This window comes from Cryptomeria japonica, chromosome 5 (assembly GCF_030272615.1).
Source record: "Cryptomeria japonica chromosome 5, Sugi_1.0, whole genome shotgun sequence".
In the NCBI taxonomy this organism is placed as follows: domain Eukaryota; kingdom Viridiplantae; phylum Streptophyta; class Pinopsida; order Cupressales; family Cupressaceae; genus Cryptomeria; species Cryptomeria japonica.
In genome coordinates, this window is record NC_081409.1 from 783086682 (window position 1) to 783111118 (window position 24437).

General features: G+C 34.8%; 1 protein-coding gene across 3 annotated transcripts in view; it reads left to right on the forward strand.

The window, feature by feature from the left end:
• LOC131049201 (endoribonuclease Dicer homolog 3b) overlaps positions 1–24437 on the forward strand; it is a 117934-nt gene extending 93497 nt beyond the window's left edge. For 2 of the 3 annotated variants that reach the window (XM_057983245.2, XM_057983244.2), the window contains exons 19-27: positions 7259–7470; positions 7602–7811; positions 9908–10384; positions 10842–11126; positions 11377–11703; positions 11885–12404; positions 13259–13372; positions 23897–24023; positions 24108–24437. In XM_057983245.2, coding sequence (XP_057839228.2) covers positions 7259–7470; positions 7602–7811; positions 9908–10384; positions 10842–11126; positions 11377–11703; positions 11885–12404; positions 13259–13372; positions 23897–24023; positions 24108–24276 — 2441 coding nt within the window. In that variant the 3' untranslated portion in view covers positions 24277–24437. The remainder of the gene's footprint in view (positions 1–7258; positions 7471–7601; positions 7812–9907; positions 10385–10841; positions 11127–11376; positions 11704–11884; positions 12405–13258; positions 13373–23896; positions 24024–24107) is intronic. The other variant, XM_057983246.2, reaches the window with a different exon arrangement.

Below are 24437 nucleotides of genomic sequence, written 5' to 3' on the forward strand. Positions count from 1 at the left end.
TGCAAGCACATGTTGATCTGCTCCATGAGTGCCTTTATGCATTCCTCTGGCAGCAAGGCGTGACTCCTCTTGAATGCAATTTGACCGGAGGCGATCGAAGGAAGGGAATTTAGCTCTTCCACTTATGCTTTGAATGAAAGGATCCCAAGAGTCAGGAAAACCATTCAAGGCAATCATGACAATATCCTTGTCCACAACTTCGCTTCCAATGGCGCTGAGTTGGTCCTTCAATTTAGAAATCTTCATGAAGGACATGACTGAATCTCCTTTTCTCATTTTGACTTGAAGAAGTTGCTACCTCAATGTAAGCATTCGACTGATGTTGTTGATCTCATATATCCTTCAGTTTGGAGATAACTGGAACAAGATGATCCTTCACGGGATCAATAAAGAACTTCTTTGCCTTGAGAGCATTCGTCTTGAATTGATTTAGTTCTACTGGATCCGAAGGTTCAGTCAGATCCTTGTTTTCCACAAACTGTAACAGCTCTAATTCTTCAAGAGCAAGGAGGACACGAACCTTCCATGATGTAAAATTGAGGGCACCTTCAAGTCTGTCCTCTACTTTCAGACCTGTAACCATCTTGCGAAACTAAAACAACAAACTGCAAGTGAAGGACAACTAATAATCTGATTATTTTGAATGAACCTAAAGCTTTGATACCATGTTAATTTTAAGCAATCAGATATTAATTTGAATAATCAAGTTATAACAGAACAGTAACAACAATAAAAACACAAGACAAGACACACCAATACCTTGGAAAAACCTCCCTCTTGGAGGTGAAAAACCCAGCCACAAAGTACAATATGTATTATCTCAAATGTAGGCAATTACAAGGCAAGTGTGCTTATCTCAGGTTGCTGTTCAAGCAGCAAGTTAGTAGATCTGAATTCCTCTTATATGATAATGGAGATTGCAGCCCTTATCATCAACATCTAATTTGCACAAGGCAAGTCTTCATTAACTTCGCAAGATCTTGATAGCATCACCTAACAGCCAGCCTTCACACAATGGATGAGGAGCAAGTTCGCACAAAGAGAGGGAGAGAGATCGCCAAATATTGGAGAGCAGATTACAAGTTTTGATGATGATTACAATAACTTCATTTGTTGTTGGTTTTATATCCAACTTTTGGTGCTTAATACATGAAGTCGGCTTGCTTGTTTATTTATTTAAATTGCATTGATATTTTACAATTTACATTTTACTTGCCTCCATGTTACATGTTTGGGTCCAGATCATTTATTTGCCACCAAGTTACATGAGAGATGATACATTTGACTTTAACAATATTAAAGTGCCATAGTCAGGTATCCGAACTAGCTATTATTTTCAACATGGATGCCCCCAAAAAGTTCAAAATAATTAATTAAATGCGTTTAAATGTGACTTTAGAGTTTTTGAATTTAATTAATTAATTATTCCAACCTCCCCCCCAGTATTTACATTAGTCTACGGAGGACCAAAATTGGCTAACGTCATTTGGCGGCTAAGGATTAGTTAAGGGACATTATAAATACTTAGTGGACAAGTTTGCAACTAATGTGAAAAGATAATTCTTTCATATTGATCAAATGGTTTAGTGTTTTTCAAGGTTATCAAGAGACGGGGGTACTTGGAGATTTCAGAGATTGGGACCAGTACTAGTGCAACTAATTTTCAGAAATAGGAGACAAGGGTACTTGGAGACGCCAATTTTTTTAATATAATTTAATGATTTCGAAAAAATATCATGATGGAGAACTTTGAAAACAAGATTAGTGGTGAAGTTTAACATTAACTTTGAAATTGAACAAAAATTAAAATTAAAATTGCTTATACTGGCGGTACCATAACTAGTCTAAATGGTTTAGTGAAAGTAAGGTAATATAGGTGTTGAGCACACTCAATATTGTCAACTACATAGTAAATACAATTTCTCTTTAGACCATTACAAAGACAAGAAATCAATCATACAACTATTTATGACCCTCTCAAAAAATCTACACTGTTAGTAGATCTGATCACCATAACTTTGCATGGATTTTTGTCTTCATGTGACATGGTTTCCTTATTAATTATTTCCCTATGGCTTTGCTTTGGTGCAGGCTTATTTTATTTATTTGCTTTCCTTTTTCACCTTTTACTTCATTTTGCCCTAAGTTTTCTAGTAGGAGAATCAATTTCTGGTTCAAAGACTTCAGAGATGGTAGGAGATAGCAACTATAAGCACCATGTGTCAAGAAGTTTCCAGAGACATCTCCAGTATTGGAGCCGCGTCTCCCTCATCGAGACGTGTCTCCAAGGGTAGGGGATGGGTCTCTTGGTAAAATGGATGTTTTGATTTTAAACTTTTTTTTCATTGTTTATTTTTACTTTTTGTGGGGTTTGAGTATAGCTTCGTTGTGTGCACGTTATGACCATTGATTGAGTGTTTTGATGCAATGACAACCCTAGATAGGATTGAAAATTTGCACACATTTTTTTAAAACATGGTAATGAAAGACATTTAGTGGCAACAATACATAATATTCTCTAGCAATGTAAATTCTCCTAGATCATAGATCATGTATGTACTATATGTTATCTACAATTTTACAAATTGATTACATCATAAGATAAAATAGTGCTAATAGTTAATGTTACCTAAAACATACCATAATTGGTCATGTAGATTCGTCTTAATCTGCCATGCTTTGACTCGAGGGGTGCAATATCAACCCTCCAATGTGAACACAATCCCTATCCACCCCTAAAAACATTCAAATTATGTTGAAGTGCATAGTGGTAACCTTTTAAAAACTAGTTATGTAAGGTGTTCCTCCTATTGGTAAACTAGGATAACAATTCCATGTCACTACTACATAGTGATGCTTGATATGTTACCTACTTATGCTTAATTAGAAATTCTCTTTCTTGCAATCTATCGAACAACTACTTGATTATATTGTCACTAATGTCAAAGGTGTGTTGAAAAGAGAATTGAAATGAAATACTAATCAAGCTTCTAATTATTCATCAGATTTTTATCAGCTACCTGGTTGTGTGCTTGAGCTACTTGGCTACCTTGTTGAGCTATTGGTTGTGTGCTTAAGCTACTTGACTACTTGGTTGTGTACTTTAGTTACTTGGCTACCTGATTGACTCTTCCAAATGTGTCGATAAAAAGAGGCCCGATTACTTCATTTATGGACTGTAGTCTCTTGAAAACGGTGGCTATTTTTAGTTTGTCTTCATCTCATATGCATCAAAAATAAAGTTATATTTGGTGCTTTTAATTAAAATGATTCCTCTTAGTGCGACGATGGTTGTAAGTGGGGCAGCTTCATGCCTTTATATGTAATGTTTCTTTTCTTTATGAAGAATATGGTATTCGCTGATTGGTGTGCATGTGTGGAAGAAGATTCTCACGTTTTTTGTCATCACTGTTTCAAAATGTGTCGTGCTGATTTTCATTTTATTATTTTTTGGTGAGACTACTTTGATGTATATATGGTAATTCGCTAATGGTACATGATTTGATTAGTATTGCATTTTTTAGTTTGTGCTAGGAGAAGACCTATATGTGGACATAGATAAAGGAAATACTTGGAGCTTAATGTAGCCTCATAGTTGCTGCTGTATGATTTTTGACTATTACATTCTCAATGTCAGATTATTATTTGTAAGTTCTGAGCAATATTCAAGCTAGCATAGAGTAGTTTTTGCAAGCGAAGTGGAGACTTCATGGAGAATATATGTGATTGTAGTGAAAATACGGATTGATGGGGATAGGCTACAATTGGTGCATGGTCTTCAAGTGACAGTGTGGAGGAATAAGTTTTTCAGAACCTTTAGTTGCCTCATGTTACAAAGTAGCTGAGTAGTTGCTGTAGTATCAAAGAAATAATACTGCCTTTGAACCAATACTTTTTCAACATGCTGAAGATAAGAACTCAAGAATCATTTTAGGGAGTGTTGCGTAATTTTTATTTGATGTTTGAAGTGCTAAGTGGATTCTAAAAAGTTATTTTTTAGTTGCTCATTTGAGTTGGTGCTCAACTGAAGTTGGTGCTTCAGCTGGGCAGAGTTGGTGCTCACTTGTGTAATTTGGGTTGGTGCCTATTTTGTGTGCTGTGGTTTTTTAATTAAAAGGATTTTCTACGTAAAATTTGATATTTGCATCTTGATGTTTACTCTCTCTATGTTTTATGTGATTTCTAGTTTTAAAAAAATTTAAAATACTAATTCACCACCCCCTCTCAGTTCTGTCCACTTTTCACAACTAAGCAAACATGGTGGTTCATCACTTGCATGCTACTGGCCTTAAGGTCCATGTTGCTACTAGTAGAAAATCATGCAACCCTCTAGTGTCCAGTAGACATCCATTGCTGACATGCGGCTGGCCCCATGGCGCACATGCTCTTGGTGGACACTGTTCAAGCCGTCAAAGTACTACGGGGTATGCATTGATGGCATGCTATTGGCATTATTGGTGTTTTGGGTTAAATCTGCAGGTTTTCCTCCGTCATGGCATTGCCATGCCTCTTAAGAAATGGCTGACCTCTGTCCATCCACGCCCTTTGCCATTCACATCAAATGCAGGTTGTTTCTAGCCATGTGAAGTGCAGACCTCCATTAATTTAAGTTTTTGTTCCAAATTGACGCCCTCCTGTTCACGCCTATGTCTTCTCCCATGAAAATGCTCTCTATTTCTTCTTATTCACTTTGTTTTATGTCCCCCAACTTAGGCATCAATAGATAATATTTTGCTTGTTATTTTTATATATATGTAGTGCCCTCTTTCAAAGTTTCTTCATTTATTTATAAATGCTTTCATTTATGATTTTTATTGAATGAAACTAGTCTTTTTATATAGGTATTCAAATAATTTTATTTATACTTATAATTTAATTATTTAGCCATCTGCAACTATACATGTATATTTTATTTATTCAATCAAATATTCTTGAAGATTCCACTAATATTTTATTATTATTATTACTAAATGCCCATAATTGGTCAAAATTTAATTAAATTATTATCTGTTTGGTAGAGACATAGTTGGAAACCAATAAATAATGGTGATTAGATGAATGTCTAGGGTCCTAGGGTAAACAATAGCTCCAAAACAAGTCCCTCTAGATTCGGTTATTCACCCAAGGAATTTAATAAATATTGCAAGTTCATTTCAAATGGTGTAAAAATTTAAGTTTTTTGAAAAGGTTAATAAAGTTCTTCACACAAGGATTGCACTAACTACATGTCTCTTACTAAAGGAACCACAAAATTCGCTTCATACTGGACCTTGATACCTGCACCCAACGACAAACTTCACAAAAGTCAACAAACACATTATTAGTCTGGACTAGTCTAGAAGAATAAACACATTAATTACCAAATAACATAATAATGATAATAGTTACATTCAAGAATATTAGAAACAAGGTTCACAACTGACAGACACTCTCTCTCACACATCCATATAACAAAATCCAATGCTACAGCTGTATTCCAAATAACATTGTGGTTAGGGTCATTTAAGGGAATTAACGAGGTTTATAGTGTATATGACATTTGGTTGAGTGATTCCAACCATTGATGCAGCATGGGTATGTGTAGTACCCAGTAATACAGTTGAAATCGTGTTTTCTAGGGTTTGTCCCCTAGAGGCATTGAAACTAAAATTATTTTAATAATTATATGACAAAAGATTTGTATGGTACTGTGAAGCACAGCTCAGCCATATCATCCAGATTGAACAAACATTGGCTTGCCATAGAATTTGAAGTGAGATAGAAATGGAGGTTTCACTCTGTACAAAAATTGAGTAAGTTTTTGGGAACTGAAGGTATTGAGATGGTAATTTCAAAATCATGTTTTAGAAGTTAGAAAATGGTTGTATTTCAAGTTGTTTATGCGTAGTTGTTAAAACGAGTGGCAGTTATTCACTTCTGAAGATAGACTGCTGCAAGGACACTCTAGAGTTGCGTATGTGCCCAGTTTGATATTATTTCTATTATACTGTTATCCTGGTCAAATCCTCTTCAAAATGACTTTTGGTTATGTGAGCTATTAGATATCCTTGTATAAGGAGGTGTAAGGAAACATTTTGGGCGGACACTTATATTGGCATGGGATGAATGGAAACTTTCAGGCACTCCATAGAAATGCAAGTTAAATATTAAGGATAAGTGGAGGATGCAAAAGGATGATCATTGCTATTTGGTTACAAGGCCTAGATACTTTCTTTTGTTGTGTGCAGGGGGAAGTTTTTCTATTGTTAACATGATGTAGCCTTAATGGAATTTATTGTGAATTTGAAATTCTTTTTAGTAATATAAGGTGCATTTCTTCTAAAAACTTAAAACAGCACTAACTCAATTCAATACATGGACAGTAATGCACAATAGAGTAGATTTTATATAAAGTGGTTGTATGAAGCCAAAAGTACCAATTAAAGAAGAGATCCTTCAATGTGGTAAACTCGAGAAAGCAAAAATTATAATAATGAAAAGATTATTCCGGGATTGATATTATCTACTAAGCTAGCAAGTGTATTAAATTTGTAATTATAAAATCAACCGTCAACTATTTATAGATTATGTGTGTCAGATGTCTGATTACATATGATAAGAGAACAGCTATGGGCATGCCGCCGCATAACAAACATAAGCATGCTTGGAAGTAGAAGGTAGCTTGTTTGCTTTCAATAATATAATTACATACTTTCCCTGTGAATGTTAATCCAAGGGCATATGGTTTGCCTCTCTATTAGACAATCTGAGAAGCCTGAACATTATACTTCGATAAATAGAATTGGATAAGGGAGTTAAAATGTGTAAAATAAGAATATCAAAATAGTAAAATATTTTTTTGTAAAGAAATGCCAGCAACTATACCGTTTTAGAATAGGAGATTAAACAAATTTCTTTTGGAAGCTTGGAATTGTATGTACAGACACATGAGGAAGGTTTGCTACGTCAGATAGCTTGGATAATGCTATGGAAAAAAATTAATAAGCTTGATGTTTGCTTTCCATAGCCTGGTTGCTTCTTTCTGATTCAAAGGTATTGTGTATTTTGATGATTTGACAACTGCAAATGCAATCATCTTAAATTAGTTACGGATATCAGTTTTTTTATTCTGATCTACTTCGTGTTGTCAAATCCCTTCGTTTTGATTTGAGAGCTGTTGAGTTTTTTAGGTTGGTATGTCTGTCGTGTGATAAGAACATTTAATTGATGTCATTTTTTATAGTAGAATGAGCAATGGATTGCCATTTGATATGAACAGAGAGAAGTCTTAACTCAAAAGTTGATGAAGTCAATTATGTTGAGCTTCCGCCTGAACTATGTTTGGACTTGGGCATCCAAACTTCTGTGATTAAATCCCTGTATTTTCTTCCCTCTGTGATGCATCGTCTGAGTTCCCTGATGCTTGCTAGCCAGCTGCGCAAAACAATTAGGGAAGATTTGCCGAAATGCCCTATTGTACCTGCTGCACTGGTAACTCTTATTACTAATTATATTAAAATGATTTGCGTGTTATTTTTGTATGTTATAGATGATTTTCTTTTGGTTTTATTACAATGCCTATCTTGTAGTGTTAGTAACATCTTACTTTGTTGTTCTGGTAGATCATGGAAGCAGTGACTACAGCTAGATGCTTAGAAAGCTTTTCCTATGAGCGCTTGGAGTTACTGGGTGATTCATTTTTAAAATATAGCATCAGTCGCTATCTATTTTTGAAATATGAAAAGAACCATGAAGGGCAGTTGTCAGCACACAGATCCCGAGCTATTAGCAATGCAACCCTTCATCGTCTAGCAATTTTCCGTGATTTACCGGTATTAAGATATTCTATTATTTGCTTTAATAACCAAGTATAGTAAAATAGTTTTAATAATTAATTACATTTCTTATTTAAGGTTCTCTCAAAATAGGTTGCTTGTGTGGTTTTTAACTTTTTTAACATATGTTTGGGAAATTTATCTGTTTTTGTTTTTCAATTTGTCAGTTTCAAATTTAGACATTTTTCACTATATCTAGAGCTTTTCTTTTGGTGCTGATGGGACAAGTGGAAAAATACTTTCAACTCAGTGCATTAGATTATACTGGATAAGATATATGATCCTATCACAGTTTGGAAATATGAATACAAGGATTGACTTAGACTATCTATTTAAGTGACAAAGGCATACTTAGACAGGGTTTATAATGAATCAACAAGCATTCCTGTTATCTAGTTCTTAACTAATTATTTAATTGTTTTTGGAATTAGTATATATATAAGATGCTTTTTTCCAAAAAACAATTAAATAATTAGTTAAGAACTAGATAACAGGAATGCTTGTTGATTATATATATATATATATATGTGTGTGTGTGTGTGTGTGTGTGTGTGTGTGTGTGTGTGTAAACTAAACTTTACACTAGCTGATTGAAAGAATTACAAGGAAATTATTCCCTAAGACAGCAACAAATGAGAGCACTTAGGTGCTCAAAGTCCCAATTGGATAAGAATCGACATTTAATGAAATAACACTAACTTTGCTTTTGAAGTATAGCTGACTATTTCATAAGAAAAATTATTCTTTCCAAAGTGTGGATGCATCAAAATGAAAAGTTCTTCTAAATGTAAAATAATATTGAGGTCAAAATTTTAATATTTACTTGTAAAGATAGAATTAAAGTTCTGGAAAAACACTACGTTTACAGATTTAATGCATTTCTATAAATTTGACTATGATTTATTACATTGTATTTCTATATGATTGTTGCAACCTAATGAAACTTTTAATATTGTTAGCATTTGAATTCACACTTTCCAATCAAACACAAAATGGAACAGGTGTACGGTAATATTTGTTTTCAAATGAGGAGGAGCACCTTGTAAATTAAAAAATAATCTAAAATTGAACAATATGTACTTGCAATTTACAATCTTTACAATGACTTTTGGGTTGGTTTATGTTCGTGTTAAATAAAACTTAAATGTGCTTTTAAAGTTTTGCCCAAGGTAGAAGGCTAAGATACTCTTTCAACATTGGGCAAACGATTTTATGTTTTTCTACCTTATTTATTTATATTTATGAGAATAGGTGTAAGCTGCCAAGTCAAAAACAAAGATCAAGCGTGGCAAGGGCAAATAGAGTTTTGAATAGGCTAACACATAAACATGAATGCTATGTAGGCCATGGTACAAAGCCATAAGCTACACCATTGAGTTCATCTACTTCACAAAGCTTGCAAATTCACATAAGCAATTCAACTCTTATCGCACATAATGAAACATCTTATTAAACATATATAAATAAGATATGCTGATTCGGGTATGGGTGCGGGTACAATGGTATATACATAAACTTCAAAATTATAAATTCTAATTATAAGAATGATACTCATAAATCCATAATTGCCAATAAGCAATTTTTTTAAATACCTCATAATGTTCATAGATTGCAAAAATGATAATGTTTAAGTCTCAAGATGTCATTAAACAATGATAATTCAAATTGCAATCAATATTTAATACTCATATTCATCTTCGTTAGAAGCATCAAGGTTAACATTTGGTTCAACTTCATTTGAACCACAATCCATTAGATTGCCACTCCCCTTATCTGTGTTTCTGTCAAATGCAAGAGCTACTATTGAGAATTAAACAAGTTGAGCAATTGTAGTATCTAAATCAGCACACTCAGGGGCTAGATCTTTGTAATATATATTATTATTTTGTTGCTTCCATTTATGGACATTTTTTTTTCAATACATTCTGAAATTGCAGGGAATAAAATTAGTTTATGCTTCTTTGGATTACATTCTTAATTGACATTACGCTAGTAATTTGTTGTTGTTTGCTGTTTCATCGAGTTTTGCAATAAATCTTGATTGAAAATAAGGGGTTGCAACACCTGATTTTGTGATTTTATTGTGTATGAAGAAATATATTCAAGATGAACCATTTGATGCTTGTCGTTGGGTTGCTCCTGGTATGCTATGCTGGAAATCTGTTCCTTGCCATTGCAATCCAAAAAAATTTGAAAGTAATGAAAATCCTTCTATTGAGAAGGAAAATAAAGTGGTCAGAATTGGCAAAGCTTGTGACGAAGGGCATCGATGGATGTGCTCGAAAACAATATCAGATGTTGTGGAGTCACTTATTGGTGCATATTTAGTTGGAGGTGGTCCAATCGCTGCTCTTGAAGTTATGAAGTGGATGAATATGGAAGTTGAAGTTGAAGCCGAGTTACTAGAGGCAGCATTTGATCGCGCTTTCGTTTATCCTTGTGTCCTACGGAGTACAAATTTACATGGCTTGGAGGTGTTATTAAGATATGAATTCAAGAACAAGGCCCTTCTAGTGGAAGCGCTCACACACGCTTCGCAACAAGATCCTGAAGGAGGAGGTTGCTACCAGGTAATCCTATAATGAAAAGGTTATGGATATAAAAATGAGCTTATATAGTGAAAGGTTTTCTTACTTGGTATCGTTTTTTCATGTGCTTTTGTCAATCATAATACTTCTAAGAAAAAAGATGGCAAGACAACAAGTTAAACTGTTTTTTTTTTCAACTACCAAAGGAAGTTATTCTTAGAAAGTAGAAGTTTTGGTTTATTTTTGTCAGATTTAAGTGTCATTAGTTTAGAGATATGCCCTTGTCTCTCATATATTTACAGTTAATTTCATTTCTTGCAGTTTGGCAGTTGGATACAGGCATGCTGTTAATGTTTTTATATTTGATTTAGGTTACACAATAAAAATAGTATTTTTGAAATGAAGTTTATTTTTCTTAGTGTGCAATAAGAAAAATATTTATGATGAAACTGTGACATACAGAAGAGTTAATGTTAATATAAAATCTATATTTGTACAGCGCTTAGAATTCCTTGGGGACTCTCTTCTTGATTTTCTCATCACATTTCATCTCTACTCAACATACCCAAGACTCTCACCTGGAATTTTAACAAATCTGCGCTCAGCAGCTGTTAACAATCAGAATTTTGCTCGGGTTGCTGTGAAACAAAATATTCAGAAATATCTCCGTCATGGTTCAGGCACTCTTTTGAATCAAATAACAGATTTTGTCAAGGATGTTGGAGAATGTAAAGTGGGGCAACACAGGTTCATCTCATTTGGAGGAGGAATAGGAGGTCCCAAGGCAAGTAATATCTTATAATAATGTGATTTACTTTAATTGAATCATTATGTGATGCCTATTTTCCAGAACTGTTTTGTTGCTTTTTTTCTTTAAATGATATGGAAGACTTTTGTTATAACAAAAAACATGAGAGGTAATTAAACATTGCAATGAGTAATTTCGTAACTGTTTCTTATTTTATTACAAAGCATATTATGGGAATCTGGTAGACAGCTCGGTTCAATTCACACCATCCTTTTTTTGAATGCAGGTATTAGGGGACCTAGTCGAAAGCATTGCAGGTGCAATCTTAGTGGATACCAAATTCAATTTAGCATGTGTATGGGAGATAATGAAACCTATCTTGTCTCCAATTGTTACACCTGAAACTCTAGACTTGCATCCACTGCGAGAGTTGCAAGAACTCTGCTGTCAACACGGGTTTTCTCTAAAATGGAAATTTGTTAAACGAGGGAAATTAACTGTGGCCACTGCAGAAGTCCAACTTGAAGAATCACTTATAGTTGCAACAGGCTCAAAGATGAACAAGAAGACTGCAAAGATGGTAGCTTCCCAGCAGATGTTGACACTTTTGGAGGTGAGTTGAAGCAAATTTGTCTGAGCACCGAACTAAGAACCATAATAATTAAAGGAATATCATATATACTCTGAGAATCTGAATTATTTTCTTGTTCTATCTATGTTTAATATGATACATGTGAACAAGCATGATTGTAGTTTAACATTTCTATTGGTAATACTGCTTTTTGGGCGAATAGGAAAGAGGCTTGAAACATGACAATCAATGGCAGATGTCAATGGACTTGGCCTCCAAAGTGGTTCCAGAGAAAGGATCAAATCCTATTACTTGTGGAGAAAAGATTTCTGTTTCAGAAAATAATGATTTTAAAAAATCCGAAGATAAGTTTTCTAATCAGGTTCTGGCTACAGATAATGGAATTGATATCTTAAAGATAGAGCAGACAACTGCTGGCACTACACATCTGGATACAGGAGAATTGGACATGGATGTCATAGAAGATCAATGTTGGAGAAGAAACCTAGATCAAGAGGATGAAATGCACAGATTGGAAGAGGGTATTAGTCTATATGAAAATGCAGGTAGTTATAGAATGGATCAAGAAAGTGATCTAAATCAAGAACCCTCGAAAAAGAGACAAAAGCTTTTGGAAACATCAGCAGATTCCAGAAAATGTGAAGAATGTATTAGTGGAGAAAAGAATGACAATATGATATGTAATATCAAAGACAGCTCTAACCAGAACTGGTGTCCTGATGGTAGGTTGTTTTGAATAACTTAAGTTTTAAGCTACCTCTTGATTTTATATAATGATGATATGCAGCAAGATATTTATTGTGCAATTCTAATTAATTAACTGTGCCAATAAGACTTAAACTGTAAAGTAGTGAAGTAGCCTTGATTATTTGGAGCATGTTACAATATCAGCCTTTCTGAATCCCCTTATTATTAGCTAACTTCTCTCAGACATCATTGGGTTCAGACATGGGAATAAGTTTCTCATTAACAATAGTGACATAAAATTATGGGAGGATCTTCATCGACAAAAACAAATTGTGTATGGACATTCTTGTACTGCATGGTTAGATTTTGTCTTGTTAGGGATGAAAGCTGAATAGCATTACATACCATCTGCAAAGGGACATGGATAGGATAAATTGAATGCCTTTTTTATTGCAGTGTTCCACAGAGATGTGTCCCCCCTAAAAAAACCCGCATCCCTTGTAGGGGGACATTTTGGAGACTTGGGGACTTGGGGGAAACATCCTCCCACAGCACCACCACTTCCACCACCTCTGCCAGGGGTGCCGCTGGGTCACTTGCTATATCTCATATGCCATTTCATACTGATTGCATCGTTTAACTTCGTGAAAACTAGTTGGCCTTTCCTAGGACACTCACAGAGATGTTATATTGCAGTTTTTGCCTTAAAGATTTCAATTCACCTCTATTTTTATATCAGCACCGCCCCTCCACCACCGCTCCACTGCCCTTCCCCCCGCCGTCTCCTTGCCGTCCCCAAATTTAGGCCCTTGGCACCCCAAGTTTATAGATTTTCCTTATTTTATTTCATAAATTCAGACTTCTTATTTTTCTTTTTGAATTAATACAGATGGATTGACAAGCTCATCTAAAGTAGATGGAGGAAGCAATATTCTTGAGGCTTGGAACAGCAGCGCAACAGATAGCGACTTAGTGTCACTGGAGAATGTGGGTGCCAAACCAGGTATGCCACATTTTTTAAAGTGCTGCCAAATATTTGTTGAATGCTTTGATTCACAAGTATTTTATGAGTTACTTGGTCAGTCTCTATTGAGAATCATTTGGATTCTGCAGTCCAACAAGAGAACCTGGCCGCTTCATAAAACCCCTATTTTTTGTCAATTTTGTCATTGTTTTCTTCTGCAATTTAAACCTCAGGCACATGAATTGATTGTCAAGTGACTAGAAGGATTTCTAATGGTTGGAAATTGATAAGAAAATTGGCGTGTTGCATCAATTTTCCTGCTGCCCTTAAATACTGCATAAAAATTTTTTTGGTCTGCACCAGATGGAAAAGCAGATTTTTCCCCATTTTTTGAATTGCAATAATGAAAACAGTGTTGTTTTGCCTTTTCTATGGATTTTCAGTTTTCTTAGTTTGCCAATTAAATCCCAAGTAATTGAAATCCATATCTAGTTTTGGTTTGCCAAGTAAATTCCAAATCTGAGTAATACTACTATGATCAAAACAGGCTCAGCTGTTATCTAAATTCATTCTTGTGCATGTTGTTGATTGAGTAAATTTTTGTGTATCTTTGTAGTTTTTTTCCCTGTCTGCATCCAAGTCTTGCAAGTTGAGTTAGACTGGTTTCTGTGAATATTCTATCTATTCAATGGCATAGTTTGTGAGGGATCTCCAAAATGTTGAGCCTTGAATAGAGTCTATAGAGTCTAGACCATTAAAATATTACTGTTATAAACTTATATGTGATTTAAGAATAATGGAATCCATGCTGATCTAGATTCTTATAAAATATTTGAAAACTATAAAATATAACAAAACTCTGAGAATTCGGATCATATATGAACTCTGAATATATACGTTTTCTTTATTTTAAATCAACTATATATATGTTTTACAGATTAGTCATCCTTATTTTCTCTTTTTGTAATGCTTTATATCTTGTTAGAGATCTCTGGAAATATTGACATTCGTTGTGCTCACTGGAAGAAGCCAACTGTAAGAAATCTTTCAGTTTTACAGCTAGTTTACTATCCTCAAATAATATTTCTGCTCATAACTTTATTTTTGAACTGCCATTTATTAATTTATTTTATCTTTATTGTTCATATTTGATTTAGGGCTCAGCAAGTCTTCCAATCACTACACAAAGTACTAATTTGTTACAATTGCTCATTGAGGAGCTACCTGATTTGTGGCAAAGTTAATAGGAATTCGTTTTGAACTTGTGCAGGAGGACAGACATTTTCAACGCTTAATTTAACAAGAGGCACAACTATATGACACTTCCACTGTACTTCTATCTAGCAACTTGTATCCATCTGTGGGATGAAGCTTGTTATATTCTCTTCTCATCATAGTTCCACGGAGTTGCTTGATTGGGGGACAGGTTTCGGGAATGGAGGAACCAAGTTCTTAAGTTTGGGAACGATGGTGGGGTGTTGGTGGGGGCACGATGAAATACATATAGTACTTTAAAAAATAGTTATAAAAAGATGTTTATGAAACAATTATAAGAATTACAAATGAAACTTAAGCAAATTAGTAAAATTACTTAGTAAACTTTAAACTTTAAACTAAAGTTGTAAGCACATTGAACATTTGAATTTTGAGGTGAACATTAACGATGAAAATGTCAAGTTCGAAATTTATATTATATTTAAACTTTCGTAATGATTATTACAATGACAAATATTTAAAATAACAAAATGGAGTGAAGTGAGGATGCTAATCATCCCCAAACTCATCACTATAATTGTTGGACTCCACATTCTCGAGCTCCTCCAAATTAATATTAATGAGCCTAGTTTGTATAGCGTCATCATCAACCTATGTTTGTTCCTCCCACTTTATATCCCAATGCAATGCTAGACTCTCCTTGTATGTAAGTGTCTTGTAGTCAATGAGATGCAAGTCACTATGTACATCCACAACCTTCTTTGCTCTCCTTGAGGTAGCCTTTTCCTTTTAAGGGAGTGGATGAAGATATACGTAGATCAGTTCCTCTTAGTAGTAGAAGAACTAGAAACCTTAGATAGCAAATGAATGGCTAGAGTGGTAGTCAAAGAAGTCAGCTCATGCATAGTCCACGACAAAATTGGGTCCTCATGTGCCATAGTTTTCCTATCCATCCAAGGCCTCGTCTAAATAACCCTTAAGAGGCAAATTTTTTCCACTAAATATGGATGATGCTGGCCTTTATGGAATCATGCATCTTTTGGATGGCTTTCTTTGAACTTTGCACACCACTTGGGGTTTAATCTATGTTACCCCGAGTTTTTGGGACGAGGGGATGGGGGGACAGGGAAACGTGTTTTCGGGACGTTTTTTTTCTTCCTTGGATCAGGGGATGACAAGGGACAGCTATAGATATGGAAATCTGAAATTTATATAACATTGTAACACAGTAAACATTCCCTTCAAAGTTCAATTTCCTTCTTGTTGCTTCTTAAATTTCTTCTTTTCTTCAAAGTTCAAACCCTAGGTTAAGTCTTGAGTCTGTGGCCTGTGCCTGAGCAATATATCACACTTCACAGTCTTCATTGCTCAGATGGAAAAGAAGAAACACTTCACCAGTTCACACTGAGTCTTTCTCTTCCTTGTTTGCCTCTATCTCTCTTCCCTGCAGCGTTGCTGTGAGTCTTCACCACAACGTTCGTAATAATAAATTGTGAAGTTCCCTTTATTTCTTTAAAAATTAAAACTGACTTTTAAGTTTAAACTTTAAACTATGATAAATAATATCAATATCATATGAATGTCAATATAAAAAAATAAAAAGCATTTTGATTTAATCGCTTGCTTTCCTTTTCGATATTAATTATTATTGATAAAAAAATTTTAATCGCTTTCTTTTCAAATATTTCATTACAAAAATTTTAATTGCTTTCCTTGTTCCAGCGATTCATTCAAATAAAAATATAATAATAAATATAAAATGTCGGCATTTTTTTTTTTTATAAATATTATTTGTTTTTTAAGTGTCTATCGCTGGAAACGCCAATTTGTCCCTGGAACGGCTTGCACATCCCCAGCCGTCTCGGGGACAGTCAACTGTCCCCCAAAAAAAGTTGACTGTTTTTGAGTTTCTAGAATGGTTTTTGAAAATTTTGAGGGATTGGGGACGGCTTGGAAATGTTTCCGGCCATCCCCAATTCCTCGAAATAGTTTCCCTTTCCAGAACGTGTTGCTTTAGGCCAGAAACGCATTTTCGGGTAACACTGGGTTTAATGCATAGGCAACCGTGTGCAAAGGACTATTGAGTTTCTCCCATCTATAATGAATTCCGTTTCCGGAACATGTTCCTTTAGGCTGGAAACGCATTTTCGGGTAACACTAGGTTTAATGCATCAACCATGTGCAAGAGACTATTGAGTTTCTCCCATTTCTAATGAATGATTGGCTGAATATGTTCATTGTAGAATTGCAATGTGGGAGTCCTTTCGCATGACAACTTTCATTTGTTCAAGCATAGAATTAGTGCACTCATAAACTTGTCCAAGAGTAGGTGCATTGGCATCCCCATATCTAATCACTTTGAAGACTAGAGTAATGATGGAGATAGTGTATCTTCCACAATCCCAAAGAATATCCTTCATCCTCTTCCCCTACTTTGTTTGGAATTGAGCAATCAATTCCGTTTTGCTATTATAACCAAAGTTCCCAGACTCCGACTTGACAAGGCTGACTTGACTCGTGACTCGGCAAAATTAAAAAACCCTTGAAATTTAGAGATTTTTAATGATTTAAAACTTGTTTCATGCACCCATTATTGAATAAAGCTTAAAGACACTATAACATCATCAAATAGAAGCTAATTTGATCACATACATAAACATACATCCATCACATTCGTAGAAATGTAAATTGTAGCTGAAGGAAATAGAAAACATAGATATATAGAGTTATAAATGTGGTCAAATGTATATAAAATCCATGACATCAAATGTTCCCAAACATATATGTAACTGTAAACCAAAAACAAGTCTATGGCTCAGGCTCTAGCTCATCCTCAACCTTAGCTTCAGAGTTGTATGTTTGCCTCCTACAAAGGCGTCTAAGGTAGGTCTTGGATGATTGAGTAGCCATAGTCTCCTCCTGTGAGGTGCCACAATGACCAACATTAGTTGTGCCTATGTCGGATCGTGCTCTATCCTCCTCCTCTGCCATAGCCACAACCTCAGCCTCTCTGTCTGACATGTCGCGACACGAGTCCTGGAGCTCGGACTCTGCGAGTTTTACCATAACTCGCCTGACTCGCCCAAGTTAGGCGAGTTATGAGCAAAACTTGTCGAGTCCGAGTCACGAGTTGTCAAAACTTGTCGAGCTTGGCTTGACTTGCCAACTCGGCAAACTCGCTCGACTCGCGGTGAGTTTTGATACTTTGATTATAACCATTAGTTACATTGCCTCTTGCAACTCATGCGTCCTCTCCAAGAGAACGAAATATGATGCATATCTAGTCTCTATAGGTTTTAAGAATTCCTTTTAAGAGGTGGCCCAAACATAGCATGTGAAGTGCGGTGCTTTCTCTCACTCTCACACTCACTACTATCAACTCATTCATTATTTTTTGTGAGTTGAAATCAGATAAGAAGGCAGATTTATAGCATTTTGAGGGTTTGGATGTAGGCCATAGGCCATTAGGGTTTAGGTTTTGCACACAAGATTCAAGAAAATTTACCGAACCGCAAGCAATGTCTAGGCATACTTGAGATGTTCGGTAGACTCTTGCTAGATCTGCAAATGTTTTGAGGACATCATGTAATCTCTTATAATCGTCAAAAAGGAGACTTTTCAAAAACATCTCATTTGAGAAGGGGATGTCTTGGGAATAGCAATACATGTGGTGGGATGATAGGGGGATGCCCTTGTCCTGAAAACACAAGATTTTGGAGGACAGGGAGGGGGAGCGGATGCGTTCCTATGGAACATTGCTTCTCATATAGTTATCAAGGAAATTGATTATTCTCCATTGCTACCATATTTAAAAGATCTTTGCCATCGTTATCATAAGTCACCATGCACTTCTCGATGTTTAGACATATAACACATAGTGAAGAAATTTTTTGGGAGACTCCATCTCTTGTACAATAGGCTCCTGTTGTGAACTAGTGTTTGGATCACCATATCAGTACTTTACTACCTTCTATAGCGTTTGCATCAATATGTAGTGCTATCAATATCACTCTCTATGATTCCAATCCACATTTCTTTAATCTCTCCCATGTGCGTTAAGGGGCTTGCTCAAATTTTTTATACATGTTAATCACTCTATCTGCAAGATCGCTAGAAAGGATCGTAGACATTCTTTTATCATCTTCCTCATTTGTTGCCTAGATTGTTTCTCAAGTCTTATAGTGCCTAACAAGATCCTCCAATCCATTGCCTTATAAATAACAAATTTTTCTTTTCTCCACTAGGGCTTATCATGATTTTATTTTGGTACAAACCTAGCACTTAGAACCTCCTTGCTAGGGAGTTTTGGTTTGGACATTTTGGTGTTCCATTGCAACCTTGACCACATAGGAATCCTCAACTCTTCTCCCAGCTTCAACCTTCTGCACACTTGTTTCGCCTTCATATTTCTTTTATACACCATTGGTTCGGCTTCATGTCCTTCGATTGACAATATTTCAATTACTCAAAGACTACTCTTGTACAATTCTATGAAGGGACATAACTTTGTCTCCCAGCTTCACTTGTCTAAAGAAGATTGTCTTGACTTTTCAACTTGATTGCATTCTTGAGAAGGGCTTTTACTTGGGAATTGTACGATTATATTTTCCTTAAGTGTTTCTTGTAATTTTCTCCTTCGTTCTCTTTGCTCAATGGTTCTCAAAGATTGCTTGATCTCATGATTTTGACAGCCTTGTGGCTCCTCTCCTTTGTCGGGATCGAAGAGCATGAATTGCTCAAATTTGACCCGACTTCTTTTAAGACAATGATGCCAAATGTTTATTGAATTATATGATTAAATGAATGTGTAAATTGTTAATAGAGATGACAATGCATACTAGATACATAAGTAAAATATTGATACATGAAATTATTACAAAAAAAGACCCTTGTCAATACACAATCTATTTAAATGACTTGATGATTGCCTAGAGGAAAACAACCGTTGACCAATTGATGTTATAACTACCCAAAGCTAGCAAATAATAAATACATAGATGGATAACCAATATGATCAAAATATGATAACAGGGATATAGGTTACAAAGGAAAAAAGAAACATCTTGAGCAAGGTTTAAAGGTGCAATTGGAGATAACAAAATTAGGGCAAAATATTGATACATGAAATTATTACAAAAAAAGACCCTTGTCAATACACAATCTATTTAAATGACCTGATGATTGCCTAGAGGAAAACAACCATTGACCAATTGATGTTATAACTACCCAAAGCTAGCAAATAATAAATACATAGATGGATAACCAATATGATCAAAATATAATAACAAGCATATAGGTTACAAAGGAAAAAAGAAACATCTTGAGCAAGGTTTAAAGGTGCAATTGGAGATAACAAAATTAGGGCAACATTATAGAGTAGTGAGAAGTGAGATAGCAAAAGCAGTAGTGAAGATGAATTGACTCCTTCGTTTGTTTCATTTTGAATTTTTTTTTTCATAATTCTATGGAAGAGTTTTTGGATTTTATTTTTATTCAATTTTTAGTTTGCATTTGCATACTTTTTTTACTAAACAAAATGAGCAATAACAATACTAGTACTGAACACGAAATGGAAAAAATAAGTGGAGTTTTAGCCCTAGTCAGGAGTTCATTAGGGCATGGGTGTGTTGTGGGTGAAGGAAAATAACTACATAATTTGTTTTAAGTTTATGCAAAGGGACCTTTAATTCCCAAAATCCTCTTCTTTAATTTGTCACATCTTTGGATAAAGACAAGAAAAAATTCAAAGGGGTAGTAGAATATGGTTGTACTGTTTTGCAATGAAGGTTTTGGAGGGAGCTATACTAGGGCAGATTGTCATTTCTTAGAAGACAAGCAGTTAATGTTTGTCTAGTTATAAAGGAAAATGAGAAGGTATAGGTTGATAGATTGCATATGGAGGTGGAAGCAAGGTCTAAATACAACCAACTATACTTGTCATCCATGCTTGCTACTGGTAGTTTTTGATGTTTCCATAAGAGGAAAGAGAAAGGCTACTGGTAGTGGTAATGCTTCCATAAGAGGAAAGAGAAAGTTTAATAGTAGTGATAGGTCAGGGATAATTGCAATTATGTTCAATGTACAAGTATTTGATGTGGCAAAATTTTCCATTGCCAAATTTTCTATGCCTATGTCATCCCATTTCATATAGCATGTTTTCCTTCAAACAATTGTTCAAAGATAATGTTTTTTGTTGGTTTTTCGTTTATCCCTCGGAGAAAGTAAACTATGCAGTACCTGTAAAGACCAGTGCCAAATACTATGCCAATTTTTGACTTGTCCCAATGCTCATAGATAGGTATTTTTGTCAAACAGTTTGGGTGTATACTTTTTATAAAGAGTTTTTATGATTCAGATTAAACCTGAATTTCATTCAACATTTATAGAAATTGCAAGACATTATGTACCAAATATATTAATCCATCCAAAGACTAAAATGAATCAATAAAGGATTTAAATTAGCTGTCCACATTTACAAAATGCAAATAATGTACATTTCTGACCTATGTAATAACAAGTAATAATAGTTAATGCTGAGCATGAACAACCAAGATTTTCAGAAACAAAGAGTCCTCCAAACTCCAGCAATAACCTTGAAATGGCTCAGCAACCCTTCCAATTGTTGATGCCAACCTTTTTAGTCTGCTATCTCTTATCTCATGCCAATCCTTATAAATTTTCCAACGAGCGAATAAGAATGGTGTCTTACCAAAATCACATGCCTTGCTTGAATGTCACATAACCCCCCCCCATGCCTACCTATATAGTTTCATGTCCAACTTATATTTGTTTGCCAATATTATTAAATCCAAACACCCAATATCGATTGAAGATTGCACCTATTAACAATGGAATATCCATGACCTGTACCATATAACCACACCAAGCTCATACTATGATTGCAACTAGAAATAACTAACAATTGCTCCAACAACAGCCAAAATCTTGTTGTCCAACAAGAGTATATTAATGACTGCTAGAATGAGACTCAATTGCCCAATAAACAGTCAACATTACCATCGCCCAGCTCATTGAATGGCTAGGTGCCCAAAATTAGAAGTTAAAATTGTGACACCAAGCTGATATCTCATGCCCAAACTAGTTGTCGCTTATTAATAATTTGTCTTGTGTGCAAGATTTCACAAATTATTTGATCTCCTTCCAAATAAGCTCTTGCATGAAACCTATATGATTCCATTTGCAAATTGGCTAGGGTAGATCTCACAAACTCTTCATGGTTTAACATTCAATAAATTAGACATGAAGATAGATAGAGCTACATTAGCTCAAACCAACCCTATTGGATGGCAGACATGGCACAGGAAAGATGCATCATAGTTGAGGATGCTTGTCATTCATCTCCTTTCAAAGTTTACTAGTTTCTCTATTGTAGAGAGGAATTGGTCCACATATGGCTTTATCCACTGCACAGTGCTCTTCGACTTCAATATTGAAGACGTTGTTCAAGTTGATGAAAAGGAGAGGAGGCACTAGAGGGATTGGTTGGGATTCCTTTGATGAGGCATTAGAGTACTCTGATTTGATACAATGTTGAGAGATGAAGAAAGGGGCAACATTGTACTTTCTTTTTTTTTTTTGTATTTTCATATTGTAATTTAAAATGAAACTTGTAGCCTTCAGAATTTTTTGGTAATTTGTATACTATGAAATTTAATATCATATGCATATGCCGCATTGACAATGAATTATAAAAGCAATTTAAATTAAGTTTTGAATTTGTCACATTTGCTAATTTGTTTGACTTTTGCTCTCTTGTGAACTCTCAATTTACTACAAATGCTATGTATTAATGTTCTATATGTATATATAAATGCTTTATCAATGTTATCGTATGAATATTTCAAATTTCCATATATATTTAAAATTTTCCCTATTTTTATGTAGCTGTCCCTTTTGCCATCCCTTTCTATCCCCAAAAATGGCCCAAACAATCAGGTACTCCAAAACACATCCCCCTATCCCATGGTGTCCTGTATCGGAAACTTGGGGTAGCATAGGTTAATTTTGAATGCACCATCCAAATTGATCAGGGGGCACAATAGGATGAGGTAGTCTCTCATAGTGGTAGTTGATTAAGGGGAGGAAAACATGTTCAATGCTTTTTTTTTCTTTCTGTAGTTGAAACTGGCAACCTTTTTTTTTTTTTTTTTTTCGTATTTTTAATTTCATACAATATATATGCCATTGAGAATTTAACCAATTAGATTTTGACATTTGTTAATTTGATCTACTCTCATATTAACTCTTAATTCTACTGTAATGTTATGTATTAAAGATCTATAATGTATATGATAAATGCTTTATCAATGTTATTATATGGATATTTGAACATTTTAAAAAAAAATCTCTATTTTCTGAATAGCCACCTCCTTGCTATCCGGTAAAATGGTCTCCAAAAGTTTCCAAAATATGACCCCTTGTCCCATCCCTGAAATTTGGTGCAACATTTGTATTAAATCCACATAGGGTTTTCAGCATATGATTATTTGTAGTCTGTATGCATTCTATGCTTAATTAGATAACATTATTTTCTGGCTCGGCTGTAAGATGGGTCCATATTCTAGAATTCGTCTTTCAAAATTAGAGAGGGGAAATGATTAGAATATGTAGCGTAGTACTTGAATTATAAGTATTTACCAACTATCTGTGTGCAAGTGGGTGGGTAGAATTGAATCAAGAGAAAGGCAGCTGGACAACTGGAAGAGTTGGAAAGGGTAGATAAGAATGAATTGAAAGTGGCTGGGCAGCAGGAAAGTTAAAATTGTAGGGATAAATTACAAAAAGTTAAAGACGGCTAAAAGTTTCATATTAATGTCGTTGAAAGATTTTTATCCTATACATATTGGCTTCTCTTAGGTAAACAGACATTTAGAAATAGGACACAGAAACAGGCATATCACTCTACTAAGTTACAGTGCCGAAGAATCATTACAGGCACATGGAAAAATATAATAAAATGTGTGCCTGTTTCCATGTCCTGAGATTTAGTGCTGGATCCTCAAATGAGGGATATTATTATACCGAACATGAGAGTAACAGGGGTGCGACATGGATGTAGATTGGAATGGAAGGAATAGAGTTGATTACAATGGACAATGTACTCTGCATTAGCAGATTTTATACACATAATTTTTTGATTGGACACTACACTTGTAGCAGCAGATATTTAAGATAGAAATTAAGTTGGACATTGCACTTTTAATGAGAAATTCTGAACGTGAGATTTTTGATGGTGCTTTCAACACTAATTAGTTGAGGATGCTTTCAATAAGTGTATATCCCACAAGAACTTGTCTCCCAATTTTTAATTTTTTTTCTCTTGTTCAGCTTTCATCCAAAAGTTACAGGTTAAAGGAGTTGCACGTAATTTGTTGTATCATCTATGCCTGAAAAAAAGGTGGCCAGCAGCTGCATATCATTTGATTGAGGAAATTGGTTTGCCTCACATAAGAAGGTGCGTGCACTTATTTCCCTGAATTTCTTGTGCTTACAAAGATAAAGTAATAGTCTGAAGTATTCTTTGTTTCTTCTTTTGCAGTTTCATGTTTGATGTGCATATCCCTCAACATGAACTAGGACACATCAAAATTCAGGGAGAAGCAAAATCTGACAAGAAGAGTGCAAAGGATTCGGCTTCACTGATGATGTTACATGAGCTTGAGAAGCAGGGACTCTGTGTTGTAGATGATTTAATTAAACAAACTTAAGCTCTAAAATGATGTAGAGTTACTTCCATTGCAACATGAAATATTTTTTCAAACATGTTACAAACACATACTGAAGATACTGGAAATGTATTGGCAGTCACAGATCAATGACTGCCATAGAGCAATGACACTAACATATTTTAATCAGCAATTATTTGAAA